At 49.7% G+C, this 16095-nt stretch overlaps 1 protein-coding gene across 1 annotated transcript; it reads left to right on the plus strand.

Annotated features, from left to right (window-relative positions):
* Window positions 1-6631: 6631 nt before the first annotated feature.
* Window positions 6632-14627, plus strand: TMEM128 (transmembrane protein 128). The gene is made up of 5 exons (XM_016137150.2): window positions 6632-6773; window positions 8429-8570; window positions 10631-10789; window positions 13152-13260; window positions 14448-14627. Exons 1-4 carry the CDS (start codon window positions 6677-6679, stop codon window positions 13249-13251), a joined length of 498 nt encoding a protein of 165 aa, XP_015992636.2. The 5' UTR covers window positions 6632-6676; the 3' UTR covers window positions 13252-13260; window positions 14448-14627.
* The last annotated feature ends 1468 nt before the right edge of the window (window positions 14628-16095 follow it).

A 16095-nucleotide genomic window follows, 5' to 3' on the forward strand; every position in this document is an offset into this window, starting at 1 on the left:
GAGCGAAGGGACTCAGCTGTGAAGTGCCAGCGCCGGACCCGGAACCCAGCAGATGCCCGTGCGGTGGTGGCGGCCACTGCGGTCACTGTTCTCAGTAACGGCATTTGAGCCGTGAGAAACGTCAGACATCCTGAAAAGCAAAGGGAAAGAGACAGACGGGCTCGGCCCAGCCTGCACACTCGATCGGGGTCAGAAGCGGAGCCCAGCTGTGACTCGAGTCGGGACGTCTTCCTGTCCCTCGGCGCAGAGTCGGGGTCGCACTGCTCCCTAAGTTACACTCACGTCCAAGCACCCCTGGTCTTCCTGTCAGTTTTACTGCGATTCATTTAAGGCAACGTTTGGCAAATATGACAAAATTAAAAATTACTGAAACAGGGTCCTCACTTCTATCACCCCGGTCGGCCATTACCCAAGGTTCTCGGCAGAAACGGGGTACGCTGCTCGGGGATGTCAGGGGAGCCCCGAGCGTCGGGGCTGGAGGAGGTGGCCTCTCACTGAAGCGAGGTTGGCCCTGGCGGCTGGCAGTCCAGCGCGGACAGGTGTCCTCGCTGGACGCCGTGCGCCTGGAGGCGAGCGGGGGCGGGGGGTTTCATGCCGCAGTCGCCCCCTGGGTCCGGCTGCAGCGCCCTGCACAGTGCCCGCCTCACCTGGGCTAGAACACACGACGCCGGTGCGCTGGGGACTTCAGAAACCCACCTGACGACGTCCGCGTGCAGGCTGCGTGGGAGCTCCGGTCCCACCCGCCCCGGGCCGATGGCTCTGGCTCGCGGGCTCCCCCACACCTGCCGCACACACACTGACAGGCTTTCTCTTCCGACGCCGTCCTTTCTGTCCCTCGCGGCCCTCGGCAGCGGCGCCCTGGCCGTTTCCCGCAACGCTGCTCATGAGCGGGATAGGGAGAAGGGGGGCTGTCTCGCCCTCCAAAACAGGAACGTGTGTGGCTGTCGCGGGCTGGGGTCCTCCTCGGTGTCCGGCACGCCAGGCGCTTTGCAGTCGGATGAGGAAGCCGAGGCTCAGAACAGAGCGGGAGGCCACGCGGGACGCGCCCAGGGCCACCTTCCCGATGCCCGGCTGCGACACAGGCTGATGGCAGAGGGGCGTGCGTGTGGAGAAGGTCTAAAAACTGCGGAATCACTCGACTTCCCCAGGTACGGCGGCTTGCTGCCGTGGTGAGGTGGTGGCCTCGCTGAGGAAAGGCTCGCAGGGACCCCGTCCCGGCTCCGTCCCCACCCACCTCGCAGGGCGGTCATGAGAGAAAGCTAATCATCAAAGCCCAGATGAAGGGCGTTCTTACAGGTCTGTAGATTATGAATGAATATCTTTGAAAAGCTCTCATTCTTCCAAACATGTCATTTCTCTTTGAAAATGAACGCTTGAGCTGACCAGGTCCTATTAAAACCATTTATAATCTCGCTAGCCTCTTTTCCAAAATAGATTTCTAGGGATTGGGGGCCGGAGGGGGCGGAGCAGCCTCTGGTACAGATCGTTGTCATTTAGGTAGCACTTCTGCAGTTGAATAAGGAAAGTTTAAGAAATCAGTGGTTTTATCCAATTCATCTCCAGTAGTGGACGCTATTGACCGTGTATCTTAGATCTTCATTCCACCACTGAAAATTGATTCTCCTAGCTGCCTGGGGTCATTTGTCGGCCCCTAGCTTAACAAATGGCATCTTAGATACTCTACCCCTGTCCGTGTAACATCTAAGGAAACTCAAGACCTTGCTCAGCTCACTTATCATGAGACTTTTCAGCTTCTGTAATTTGGGCTTGGACCTTCCGTCTTGGCTACAAAACAGTGAAGGTTTTTGAGAAGCACGTGATGTAAAAGGCAGCTCTCTTCACTGCAAAGGCTGGTTTTGCTTTTTTTTTTTTTTTTTTAGGGGGTCCAGGGAAGCTTTCATGTATCCCCCTTGATACAAGTGATTAAATGGCCCCTTTGGTGACTTTAAATGGTAATTGCTGGGTGAATACGTGTGTTGGTCAGAGCTGAGAGGTCGGACTTCTGCGAGGGTCAGGTCTTGCTTTGGCCGCAGGGCGGGCATGGTGAGCTGCGGGACATCACCTTGGCAGCTCTGCTGCCTGGCGCCCCCACACTGCCTTCTGCTGAGGCCAGAGGTCGCCCACAGATTGGATTTCTCCATCGTAGGGCAAAGGAGGTAAAGACTCAGTTCTGGGTGGTCTCCAACAGCGTGGCTCTTGGGATCTACTACCAAATTTGTACCAGAACGCTGATGGGAACCTAGGGGAGCCCTGCTCCAGCAGTTACCCCGAACAGACAGGTATTTTACGGCTAAAATTCAATCGACAATCTCTCCGCTAGGTTTCGGATAAAAGTTAAGGTAACGGAATTTTCTCACATTGAGGGTGTCCTGCATAAACTTTAAGCCTCTTGGCTCTCGTTCCCACGCAATTCCAGTTCTTAGATGTTATGACAGTTGGCATAAACTTTTAGAGCCCTTGGTTATTTTTCGCTTAATTTACCTGCATTTCATGTCCCACAAAACCACCTGGCACGGTTTTTCAACCAGGTGGAGACCCGCGGGTCTGGAAGGAGCATCCGTGGTCCCTGTACCCCGGGGGCCCTCCTCGCCGGGGCTGAGGCTCCTCATATCAGGTCTCTTTAGGGCTGTGTCAGAGCCTTGGTGTGTGATTCATGACGTGGCCGTCCTTACCACGACCCCCCCGACCCCAGGCGCTCTGCTCTCTGTAGCTCATCTTGAAAGGCTGGTGTTTTCATTCCCCCCACCCCACCTTTGTTTTGTTTTGTTTTAACTTGAGAAAATTAAAATGGTAGATTATTGCCCAAACTCCCATGATCAATTGGGAAGAATTGACCGGAGTGATGAAGCCAGTGCGAGTGCCTGTTACGGTCTCCCCCGCCCGCTGCCGGAGGGATCGTAAAGAACAGCGCGCCCCTTCTCGAGCCAGTGTGGAAGACGGATCGAAAGCCTTTAAAATGTGCGCGCCTTTTGACCTGGCAATGCCAGTTCCACAGCTTTTATCAGGGAAACAGCTGTGTAGAAAGGGAGATGTGTATTATTTGTGTGATAAAGGGGAGAATTTTTTTTAAAAAATGGCTTTCTTCATGGTGAGATATCACATTTACAAGCACTTTTGCATGTGCCAGGTGTTTTTCTTTATATGTCTGAACTGATACCTGGAGTCACAGTCCCACTGGGGACCACGGGGGCAGCCGCATGGCACGATGAGGGAACAGGGCTGTGCTGGTCTGGCCTCAGGGTTGCACGTAACAAAGAACAACTCGAATTAGCAATAATTTTAAAAAATTGAATCTTTTTGAGAGGGGGACTAAGAAATCTGTGACGTCTCAATAACACATAATAGCGACAGTTAAGGCTTATCGAGGGGCTTTCGATGGGCCAGGTACTGTTCTAACGACCTTGCACATCTTAATACTTTTAATTTCTACCCAATCCCGTGAGGTAGGTACTATTCTTAACCCCATATTTCAATTTCAAGTGAGGTAACAAAGGCAAAGGAGAGGATGGGTGGCTTGCCCAAGGCTGGAACAGTCAGTAATGACAGACCAGTAGGGACAGCCAGCTGGGCAGCTGGCTCCAGGATTCAGGACTTGGGACAACAGCACCAAGGCCCCTGGCTTGCATCTTAGGGCTCCTTCCTGGGTGGGCCCCCTCGTGTCTCCGTGGTCGCAGCCCCAAGCCCACACAGCCTCACAGCCCACCATACCCACAGAAAAGGGCTTCCCAACAGCCCCAGCCTCAGTTCTGGAGACTGCAGGTACGGTTTGGGCCACGCGCCCTCTCCTAGCCTCCTGACAGTGCTGCTGGACTACCACAGAAAGGAGGAAAAGTGGATTCTCGAAGGAAGGGATGCTGGGCGGACATATGCATGTCCACACCAAAGGCCAGTAAATTGTGATCAAGGGCCAAAGCGAAAATTGGGTAATGGAATTCCTGCTACGTAGCAGGTGTATGCAAGGCACTGGGGAGCTACCAAGACATAGTCGCTGCCCCCACCGACTGGGGAGAGAACAGGCAACTGGAAATTACGACACAGAGTAACTAGCGGATGAGGGAATAGCCGATCGAGAGGTAAGTAGGAGCCAAATCTGGGAGCCTGGCAGGCCGGGTTCAGTGGCGATGAGCAGTAACTACCACTGCTTGAAGGAATACCACGTGCCGGGCACCACGCTAAGCGACCAGTGTGCATTTACCTTCACTCCGGTACTTGTTGTGCCATGGACGAGTAAATGCATACTCAGAGCAATGGATAACTTGCCCAGGGACTCGGAGTGATGGAGGAAGGATTCAGTAGTCTATAAGCACTCTGGACTTAACCATGTTGTTAAGGGCAAGCCGGCAAAGGTCATAGTCAAATTCATCCTTCCCCACTGGTAATCTACGCTGCAAATGAAAATCTCTCGGTTGGCAGCACACCGATACCACGTATCCGCCAGTAAGGTGCACAGTGCGCACACTGAAGAACTTATTTAATGGGCTCCAACAATGAAGACGCGGTCATTACACGCTGGAAGTTTTCCAGCTTGCTTTTAAGTATCAGTATGGTGTGCAAGCAGTGGCCTTGAAAATATCAGGGGGGGTGGGGGAAGCTGGAAGGAGTTCAGACCCAAATACAAAGGCCCCGAAAGCACCAAAGGGGAAACCGGATCTGACCTGAACATACTACATATGGAAACCCTGGAACTGCTGCGATGCTCTCGGGAATATTCAGTTACGAAGGAGACCCAGCACTGACCTTTTTGCAAGGAGACAATGAACAGAAGACTGTATTTGATGGGAGAAATTCACTTCCTGTTAACGAGGCTTCTAACCCTGTGCAAGAGAGAAGAACAAAGAGCAGAGACCCCAGCTGGCTTTGAAGAGTGGAACCCTGGTTCTTTAGGAGACTGAAAAGAAGAAGAAACAAAACAAAACAGGAAAGAGGAGGCATTGTGTAGGAAGGCCATATGATCCACCCAGCTGTTAATCCTTTGCTCCAATGGGTTTGCTAGAAAGGCTGAAGAAATGACAGAAATAGACCAGCAGAAACTTAACATTTTCTTGATTTCTCATTACATTTCTTCTATAGATACCCAAGACATGTAGAAGACATGAAAGAGATCCAACTAATTCAAATTTTGCTTCCTGGGTGGCTTTCTGGGCTATCCATCCCTGTATCTGACACACCGAAGCTGCTTCTCCCGTTCCCCACACTCCCCAGAATACACTGTCCTTCACTTGGCCCTCGCATAACCCCATATACAGTTTCTATCACGGCATCATATGGAAATCTTCTCCACTAGATTCTAATTTACCTCTTTCCTCAGCGTTTTACCTGCTCAGAAAATGTTTGACTCTAACGGATGCTCAGAAAATGTTTGTCGACTTTCATGTACTGCTTCCGTACATTTATAAGTACTGCAACACATTGTGGTATGTCTCTGTGGTGACGTTTTATTTACCTCATTGCCTAGCATGGAGCCTAAGGGTTCCTAACAATTAGTAGGTGTGTTGTAGCTGCCAGCCCCCGAAAGACACACGGACCACCAGAACTCAGTGAGTTATAGGAAACACTAATCAGCCAGCTGGGTCTGTCAGGGGTACGCAGACCCCAAATTAAGCAGCCCCGAAATGTAGAGATACGGGTTTTTAAGCCCCAAATTCCATTCTTTATTCTGGCTAAACACGACGGTCTATTTTTCTTCTAGTCACTACCTGTCGACCCACAGGTTGGGTGTGCAAGCAGGGGTACAGAAGCAGAACACTTGTTAGAATGTTATGTTCCTATGGGTGACAGCCTATGTTCCCTTAGACATAGCCAAGCAGTAATTTTCCAGCCAGCAGAGGTGTTCAGGGAATGCTTCCATGGTTAAGCGCAAAACTTCTCAAACAAGACGCTGTAGGAAGTGGGTAGGAAGAGTAATAAATAGATTTCTCGATGGAGAAAAACTTGCAAATTCGTGATAGCACACAGTCTTTTCCGGTTTGAGCCTGAGTGATGGGACATGGCAGTTTTCTGGGAAAGTGCAAACGTAGCTCCCACGTTCCCAGCTGGGACAACTTTTCAAAAGTTATAAAGAGGGGATTAACAGGAACGTGCCGGTGCTTCGCCTTTGAACCCCACAGCAAACACGAGGCACGTGTATTCCCCGAGGGAACAGGCCCCGAGGGGATTCTCTCTTACCCAAGTCCACCCACGTGGGTGGGTGCCAGGCCCCCTCCTCTTCCGAGGGCTGCTCTCGGCCCTTTCAAAGTCTCGCCAGGCGACTTTGGGGAGGGGCAGGGGAGAAGCTGGAGGCCGAGCGTCGCGGCCTACACCGAGGGTCCTCCTTATGCTTTGGGGACAGCGGAGCCAACGGTAGCTCCGAGGCGGACAGCAAGCACAGGAGGCAGCGCCGCGAGGCCGCGCGTCCCCGCCCGGCACGCCTTTAGCGGCACCCGAAAGCTCTGTCCTTCGAAAGAAAATGGGGTAATCTCGGCCAGGAGAGGATCAGTGTTTTCAAACCCAAATCAGGTTTGCGGACTTGACCGCGCGCAGGTGGCGACGCCAACTCCGCCCCAGATTCTCAGCAATTAAAACCGAGAAACACTACGGTCCCCACGCTCAGCTAGAGAGACCCTTCCGCCCGGAAGCCGCTGCCGGAAGTTCCGGTGGGCTTGACGTCACTTCCGCCGAGTTCCTTGAGCGCGTCAAGATGGATGCCCTGCGGGCCCGCGAGCATCTCCGGCGGCGATACCCGTTCTCCTCGGACGCCAAGGCCTCGCTGGACGGCGAGGGCCACGCCAGGCCGGGTGAGGCGCTCTCCCGGGCGCGCTCCGGGCCGCGCCGAGGTGCCCGGAGGCGAGGCCCGCGGAAACGGCCGGCCTCGCGGGCCTCCCGCAGCCCTGCCCCGCCGGGAGGGGTCGCGTTTCGTCCCTCAGGGCTTATACCAAGTTGTTTTGCAAGTCGGGCATTTGGTGCTGTTAAAGATCCTTGGAGATCACGTAGCCCTGCGCGTGTTCACCTAAGGCTGCGTTTCGGTATTCGCGGCAGCGCTGGTCTCACGCCTGTTTGGTAACAGCCACCGGTTCTAATTCTGAGAACCAGCCCACCGGTACGCAAGGGCGTGTGCGCCAGGTGTTTCACCTCGCTCGGAATGCCATCTAATTTGAAGCTGGCTAAGCGCATCAGCATGGGTCTGTGCACGACACACCTGGCTGACTTATCTGCCGATGCGGATGATTTTCGGGGGGAGGCACAGAACAGCGTACGGGCATACCGCCGTTTGGGTGCAAACCAGATGAGGTCTGACGTGTGTTGCATGGAATATAGAATTCAATAGAAGTTGATACCGGTGGTTGCTTCTGGGCAGGCGGACTGGCAGAAGTGGATTTCTTTTTCTGTCTTTTAGTCCTGTATGTTGTAAACCTCGTGCATTTATTACCTTTTAAAAATCAGCACAAGTTGCCAGGGCGGTGGGAGGTTGAGGGCCTGGGTGGAAAAGGTAAAGGGATCAAGACGCGCAAATTAGTAGTTTCACGACAGTCCCCGGATGTGTAGTACGGCATAGGGGCTACGGTCAGTATCACTATAATGGCTGTATGTAGTGCCAGGTGGGTGCTAGAGTAATGGGGGGTAACTTCATAAATTATATAAACGTCTAACCATCGTACGTATATCTGAAACTAATGTGCAACTTAAAAAAACAGAAAACAGTGCTCAGGCGTGCTCGTTTATAAATTTTGAGGGTATTATATCCCAGAATTTGTATTAGGAACAAGCGTCTTAGGAATTCCAAATATCGAGAACCTCAGTTATATACCAGTGGCTCTCACGTGAACTCCGAGAGTGGGCCTGTCAGTCACATGGGGAACTTGTTAGAAAGAACTCACTTGATCCAATCTCAGCCATCTATTCTTTCAGATTGGGTCCCAGATGGAAGAAATTTGACTGGAACGTCACCTGTCGAGATATCTGTGCTAGGATTAGACCTGCAGTGTGTCCTTTATGCTTTTGAGCAGCCTCATGTTTAGAAGAATTAAAAGAAATAGTTATAAGTCGTATTTTTGGAAATCAGTCTGTTTTGTAGTCTACTGTTTCCCGATTTTTTGCATTTTTCCTAATAGGACTAATTACTTTCCTAGATGAAATATGAAACATAATATTAAAATTTCTACACTAACAGATGGCATCGATCTTTCTGAAAGACTGAATATGTCAGTTTGATTTCAAAATTCATTTAGAGTTAACATGTTGACTATATTGGACATGTTTTATAGTGAGTTCCTAGTAATTATTTCTGCAAATATAACCTTTTGGCGGTTTTGTAGAAGAAATCGGTGCTACAATGGGAGAGAATCTGGTTCTTAGAAAACACTAGGACAGTATTTTATTCGGCTTAAAATGGCGTGTAATTTTTCCTCAAACTATGGCAGTTTAAATCATTTGAAATCTCCCTTACTTACAGAAACCGTTACAACCGTTGAGCAAAAGGAGCAGCCGCTTCCAAGACTTAATGTCCATTCTGGATTCTGGATATTGGCATCCATTGCTGCGACCTATTATGTTGATTTCTTTAAAACTATTAAAGAAAACTTTCACACTAGTAGGTAAGAAAATGTTGCCGCTTCATAAATTAAACACCCTTGTCTTAGTCTTCATGTTATATTTTGTTTGTTGAATTTTTCAAATGTTTACTAGACACCTGCTTTCTGCCAGGCACTGTGTTGGGTGCTGGTGATAACAAAGAAGAGACGTAATGCGTGCTCTGGCTGTGTGCAGCAGAGCAGATGAGGCCAGAAGTTATTTCAGTGTGCCTTTTCAGCACAAATGTGTTGTAGGGTGGGAAAGGGAGTAGATTAGACGACAAGCTTATCCACTTGTAAATCATGGAGGGAGCAAGACAGAACGTCTTTGTGCGGGTAAAGTGCAGGGGCACTGGGAGGAGGGAGCGCTCACCGGTGGGTGACAGTAGGGTGTCTGTTTTCAGATAGTGGCAGCTAACAAGGTAACTGCAGGTGGCGATTGAATTAGAGTTGAGGCGAAGGTCACTAGTTGATCTCAGGAGTTCACACGGAGGAGGAAGTTGTGAATACCCCACATCCCTCCGCACTGGATGGAGAGTGTTCTGAAGGCCCCCAGATCGTAGAAGGAGGAGGAAAAGGTTGGCGAACGTCAGAGCTGGCGTTCCAGCATCGTCGTTCGGAAGCACCAGCGGGGCAGGCGGAACTGTTGGCCCCTGCATTGGCACAGGGGGGCACACAGTTTCTCCGGAGGCCTTTAGGAGGAGCGATGGTGGCTAGAGGGGGGACTCAGGAGCAAAAGTGCACGCAGGCAGGGGAGGCCAGTACGGGGACTCTGTTTATGCCATTGGAAAGAGGAAGCTTGGTCCTTATTTCCACGAGCAGACCCTTCCTGCCCTTCCGCCTCACTTGCTCTTTCTCTGGGGGGCGGTGTGACTTCCTGATTGAGTTTGCAATGAGGATCTAGATGTGTAGCTCAGCATCTTTTTCCTCTTGGGAGCCAGCTGCCCATGGGAGGCACAGATACTGGTCTGCTTTTCTAAGCCGTCATTTTACAGGGCAGGCCCGTCATGAGAAGGTCGCTAAGTTTTCACTGCGACTTGGAACCCAGCGGGTAAGTCTGTTTCTGGGCTTCAGTATTAGGAAGTGTTCTGTCACCTTTCACCAAAGCCATCTTTCCACAGCCTGACTCCTTTGTCTCTCTCAGTTGGTTTAGAACTTGGGCTGGAAAAGAGGGCATAGTTCATTCAAACACAACCAGTAGCAGCTGCCGCAGAGGCAGTCGTGCTGGGGGCGCACCCAGACGGACGGGGTGGGAGGGCGGCCCCTCACCATGGCGCGCGCCACCTCGTCATTCCGAATCGCGGAGCCGCATCCTCTTAAAATGCCGTTGGGGCACCTGGAACCTTGGGTGCTTGGAAGCGCTCTCGGTGCCCATGTAACTCTACCGTTCCCACCGTCCGTGACCCCTCTGTCTTGTATGTGGAATGCCAGTCTTCCCCCCACACAGAAGCAAAAGATCGATGAGGGATTGAGTTGGCGGGGAGACTGGAAAAGGGACTTCTTTCCCCCACACTGACCTCCCCCCGTGACCGGTGGGCTGGCAGGAAGGGGCTGGCGGGGTCGCCGCACACTCAGAGTCAGGTCTCGGTAGAGGCAGAGGTGACGCAGAGACCCTGCCCGTGGAGGAGGGCCGGAGCTCCAGAAGTGTGAGGGTTCCACTTAGAAATCGTCGACGAGGGGCAGTTCGAACTAACCGTCGTCCACATGGATCTCAGCGGTCGGAGAAACCCTGACTCAGCGTGGAGGCGTCGGTGGTACCTCTCATTCTCACAGTCAGAACTTCAGGGGCAAATGGAAAGCGGCTCTCTTTCCCGCATTTTTAAAGAAAATGCATTGCTGTAACCAGGCTGCTTTTTTGGTTGGTTGGTTTACACAAGCACATATGGATGCGTGTTTCTGAAGTCTTGCTCTTTTATCCTTTCTCACCCCATTAGGCCGAGACTCTCTGAAAGCCGAGGTTAAGTAACTGCGCCCGTTTGTGTCCCCATTCTAGTTGACGTTCTTTAGGCCGTCAGCGAAAAGTTTTCAGACCGCCGCCGGGTTGCCAGGCGCTGTCCACCCTGACACTGTTTTTGTCTCCGCAGTTGGTTTCTGTCCGGTGCCGCCTTGTTGCTTGTCAGCCTGGCCATCGCGCTTTACTGCATCCTCTATCTGGAGTGGTATCACGGAATCGGGGATTACGACGTCAGGTATCCAGCCTTGATACCCATTACAACCGCCGCCTTTATCGTAGCGGGGATTTGGTAAGTTAACTCTGAAATGCCTTCTAGGAATAAAAATTTTGTCCATCAGGTACTGACGTACATGGTACAAAATTCAAAGGGAAAAAGAGGAATAATGGGGAAATAGTCTCCCTGTCATTTCTAGTCTCTGATTCCTTTTTCAGTAATATCTTTATATATTTAGTTACAACACATGGAGACACACTGTGTATAGTCTGCGTTTTGCTTTTTAAATCATTTTCATTGTGAAATAATACATACAGAAGGCAGAGAAAACTAAATCACACCGCTGAATGAATTATTATAAAACGAGCATTGACGCAGCTCCCACCCAGGTCGAGAGAGAGACCTGTGCCGCCGGCTCATAATCAGTCCCCTTCGTGCCTCCCCGTTGTCACGGCACTGCCCTTCTTGCCCACAGGTAACGCCGTCGGACCTTTATGTAATTGCTCGCTTTCGCGTCTCTACTTTTGTCAGTGTTTTAACTACAGAGATGGACTCATGCAGCGTGTATTCGTTTAGTCGGCTGTTTGCCTGCGGCATTCCGTGTGATTCCTCCGTATTGTTGTGCATCATGGTGGTTTATCGTCCAGCCTTCCCAGTCCGTTACCGAATCCCAGTCCGTTCCACTGTCGGTAGCACTTGGCTCGTCTCTGATTTGGTGGTGTTACCGGTGGTGTCTCTGCCTCTTGTGAGCCCGCGTGTGTGTTTCTTTTGTCTGTGCGTGTACACACGCGCGTGCACATGTGCGCGTATATTTATCGCTAGAAGGGCAGCAGTTGGCTCACTGGGTATGCGCACCCCCAGCCTCTATTCAGCGAGTGGCCAGACTGGTGTACAGTGGATCGCTCGCCGTTTTTTCTCTTTAACGGAGCCGTGTGGCTTGGAGGTCTTCCGCATGGGTGCATGTAGACACGGCTCATCCATGTAGCTGGTTCCACGGTTCCCACGGCATGGACAGGCCGTGGAATGTTTCACCGGCTCCCCGTTGTCGAGCTCACCCGAGTTTTCATTCTTTTGCTGTTACAATGCCAATTTCGTACTCTTCATTAGTGAATAGGTAGTCAATGAGAAAACACCGATTTTTTTTTAATGTTTATAAAAGTATACTTGGTTACTGAAGAAAAATCTATTAATTACTGGAAAAGGAAACAACCCCCAGGAGCCTGCCAGCCAGAGAGAAAAACTGCTCGTGATGGGCTGTGTTTAGCCCATTAATTTTTTTCTTTTATATTAATTGGATTTTGATTTTGGAAGAAGCACCTGCTTTTGTACTTAGTTTAAATGTGCGCTTTTTAACGATTTGTTTTCTGTAGTCGAAGGGTGCCGGTGTCTGATGTAGGTGACGTCGCGACGTGGCTGCCGCTCGCCCTTCAGGGCTGTGGACCGACAGGCGTGTTAGTGTCCGTCACCCCCAGAAATGGCATTTTGTTGTTCAGAACAGTGTGATCATAGCTGTTTTAAAGTTCTGCTTATCACAATGCTACGTGTTAAAGTCCGTAGCCACCCGACGCGCCTCGTCGGCTGTGGCCTCCCCTAGTTAGCGTCCACGCTTATGAATTCTGTCCATAAAGATTAGTCGTCCTTGGAATGTGTTGCATTCTTACCTTTCTCAATGGAAAATTTAATAGCAACTTAAAATTATTGCTTTTTAAATTCTGTTTTAAATAGCAAAATGCTTTTAACTGTCTTTTTTTTTTTACTGTGAAAATTTGATAGCGTGTGAGGTACAGTAAAAGCAGGCTGTAGCCATTTTAGTTGCTATTCCATCGCAGACACTAACTTAAGAGACTTAAGGTTCTGTTAAGCCAGCTCTCATCAGAAGACCCATAGTGATTCCAGCCAGTTCCAAGTGCTTTTTGAAGAGATTGTGACATTTCCAGTATCGGCTAAATCATGTCTTGAGAGAGAAAACATCCCCCCCATATGTATAAACTATATATGTGTATAAACTACATATATATATTTGTATAGGTACACATACACATATATGTATGTATGTTCATTCAGCCAACGTTTATTTTTGTACATAGCTGAATGAACCATCTCAAACTGAGTGAAAGTGAGTTCTTCATGTCTAGATTTTACGATAGAATATGTACGTGCAGTCTCTGGCCACGCCACCCTGAACAAGCCTGATCCCGTCTGATCTCGGAAGCTTAGCCGGGTCGGGCCTGGTTAATATTTGGATGAGAGACCACGTAGGAAGACCAGGTGCTGTAGGCGTAAAAAAATAAAAAATAAAGGATTGTAAGCTGACAAGGTCCTTGCAATCTGTGAGATCAACCAAGGGTTGCCTCGCCTAAAAAATAAATTAAAAAAAAATACGTGTAGATTACAGCTAGAATTGTCAATCGCCTGTTTCCTCTGTTTTTCTTTTCAGCTTCAACATCGCTTTGTGGCACGTGTGGTCATTTTTCACTCCACTGTTATTGTTTACTCAGTTTATGGGGGTCGTGATGTTGATCTCACTCCTCGGATGATTTACAAAGGTAAGATCTCCGGAATGGCGTTTCTAACAACAGCCTCACTTGAAAAATATCTTTTGTGACAGTGTTCAGGTGACACAGCAGTAACAGACTCCTGTGAGTGAGCCTCAGTCGTGTTCAGGCCAGAGCTGTCCATTGAACTCAGATAGGAGGGACCGAGACCCCTTCCCTTTTGTACGGTGTAGTTCTGAGCACTGCTTAGAGATCTCATGAAGATAGTGTCTGCCCTCACAGTGTAGACAGTCACACATTAGACCGTTTTCTGTTGAAGTCAACTTCAATCAACTTATCAACAGGGGACTTAGGCATATCGTTCTTAAGGGGAGTATTGGAAGAACGGGCAGTTTTACCCAATTGAGAAGAAAAAAATTCTGCCATTTTTTAACTGTTCTGGCTACCTCATAAAATTTGTTGGATGACCCATCAACCTTTTCCTTCCGTGTTATTTGTAGAATGTCTGCCTCCCCCGAGACCACAGACCTGCTGCCTTACACCGTGGGGCATGCTTGCTGAGCGTCATAACTCATTTGTTAAATAAGCGTGTATTGAGAGGACTCCCTCAGTGTGCCCGGGGACGTGGTGCACAAGACAGAGAGAGTCCCTTTCTGCATGCTGCTTGCATCAGAACTGGGAGGAGATCCACTCCATACAACTGTTCACAGTACGAAAATTAGGCCCAGGAAAGTCAAAGTTAATACACTAAGTAAATTATTGGGGAGCCAAAGAAAATTGACATTTTAGCAGACAGAGACAGCATGTTGTTCGTTTGGAGCTGTAGAGGAAAGTCACTATAACCAAGTTAAAGAAGTAATGGTGTCACCTCATTGCTGCTGGCCTGAAAATGGTTACCAGCACATAGGTGACCGTGCTGATGCGTAGAGTCCCCTGCACACATTGTGCTGCGGAGGGGACCACTGGGAGTCTCACATTACGCCCTTTCTCCCTGTTCACGTGTGTCACCTCAAGAACGTTCCCTCCTCCGACCATATTGTTAAATCTTTGGCGGTTCGGTTTTGAGTTTTTTACCCAGGTTCAAGAGTTTCAGCTTACTGCTGCCATGAACTTAACATTGGTGACAGAGACCCAGATAACGTTGCAGGCCTGTAGGTTGAACTGTGCTTTTTAATACTAAATGCTTCAGTGTGGGACAGGATGTCTCACTCAGGACGTAAACACTGGTTCTCTTTCAGGTTCAAGGGCACGTCCACTTAAAGTGAATGATTACACATCCAGCTAGCCGAAAGCATTGCAGACATAGTGGAAGAGCGACAGTAGTTTTTTGTGTCTCGAAGTGAGTGATTTCCTGGGGAAAACTGACTTTATAGATCTTCGATTGAAATCAGAATAAATTTCATTTGCATATTCTTAAACTCAAGCGATTATTGAATTTTTCAGAATCAAAATACAAATGTTATTCAAAATGGAAAGAACTAATTGCAATGTTAATCGGTTTGAACCGTTGGAGACAGTATTGGTGTAAGAATCGTAAGTGTCTTTATACGTGCGTGATGTCCTCCCAGGACCGTAGATCGAGCTGCTCGCTCTTCCTTGAGCGGTGGCAGGTGCCTGTGGACTGTGGACAGTGGTGGGTGTGCGTGTGCCGAGCGATGGTGTCGATCATGTGTCTTTAGCCAACTCGAGCAGTTCCTGCGGATCTCAGTTTCACAATGGCTTTGTTAAGAGGACCAACCGAACTATGCATTCTCATCACTTTAGATTTTATCATTGTGTAAATGACTGGGTTTTTAGCGTTTTAATGTGAATTTTTAATGATTTTTAAGTATGCATAAGTTTTTCCTTAACATTTTAATAAAATGTTTTTTAACTTTTCTGTGGGCTTTGTTAATACAAATTTTGAAATAGTTTCTGTTTTCAGCTAATTAGCACTTCGAGTTAACTAGAAATAAGGCTTCTTTTTTAGAGAAGGCCACTCTGCTCTTCAGAGACCTCTGGGAAGACAGCAGTCACATTTTCAAATGCAAATACGCTCACATGAAACCTCAGCATCCTAAGGACTGTGTCGTAGGAAGTCCCGGTGTTGGCTCTGTTTCCTGTGGCGGGACATCCAGTGCTGGTCTGAGTCAGCCCCCGCCGTACCTGGCTCAGATCACACCCAGCACCTGCCACCGCCGACCCCGTGTGTCTGTAGCCGCGCAGTGGGAACAGTGCCCCTCGTGGGCCGTGGATCACAGGGACAGTGTTGGTACAGCACCGACCGTGGTGCCCGGCGCCCAGCAGGTGCTTGCTCAGTAAATGGCGGTGGAGAAGGAGAGACAAGGCGCCTGGGACCAGGAGGCGGAGAAGGCCGGCACGGGCCGCAGGCGGAACCAAGCCCAGTTTGTGCGCACATGACAGTGTGGCGAGACTTTTGCTTGAAGTAAGAGACAAGTCAGAGTCAGTGATGTGCAGGGACGAGGCTGCCAACCCTGGCAGTTAGGACTAGAGGAAGGTGGGTTCAGGCCCACCGGAGGGAATGTGGGGGGGGGGGGGCGGCAGAGGACAGTGCCCCAGGGACGGCTTCCGTAAATTCTGTCTGTCTGCCTGTCTGGATGGATTCTGCAAGGGAAAATATCTATCCACCCCTCCCTCCTCCACCCGTCCATCTTCCCACCTACCTCTGTCCATCTATCTACCTACATCAATCCATCCATCCATCCATCCATCCATCCATCCATCCATCCAATCATCTATCCATCTGTGCATCCATCCAATCATCCATCCTGTCCCATCCGTCCGTCCATCCATCCATCTCTTTCTTGCAGAGTTCTTACTACTTGGACAGAAATCTAAGGCTGGATTTTCTGTTTAATATAGTTTGTTAAAACCTAGTCAGGCAGA

This window comes from Rousettus aegyptiacus, unplaced genomic scaffold (assembly GCF_014176215.1).
Source record: "Rousettus aegyptiacus isolate mRouAeg1 unplaced genomic scaffold, mRouAeg1.p scaffold_m13_p_10, whole genome shotgun sequence".
Lineage (NCBI taxonomy): Eukaryota > Metazoa > Chordata > Mammalia > Chiroptera > Pteropodidae > Rousettus > Rousettus aegyptiacus.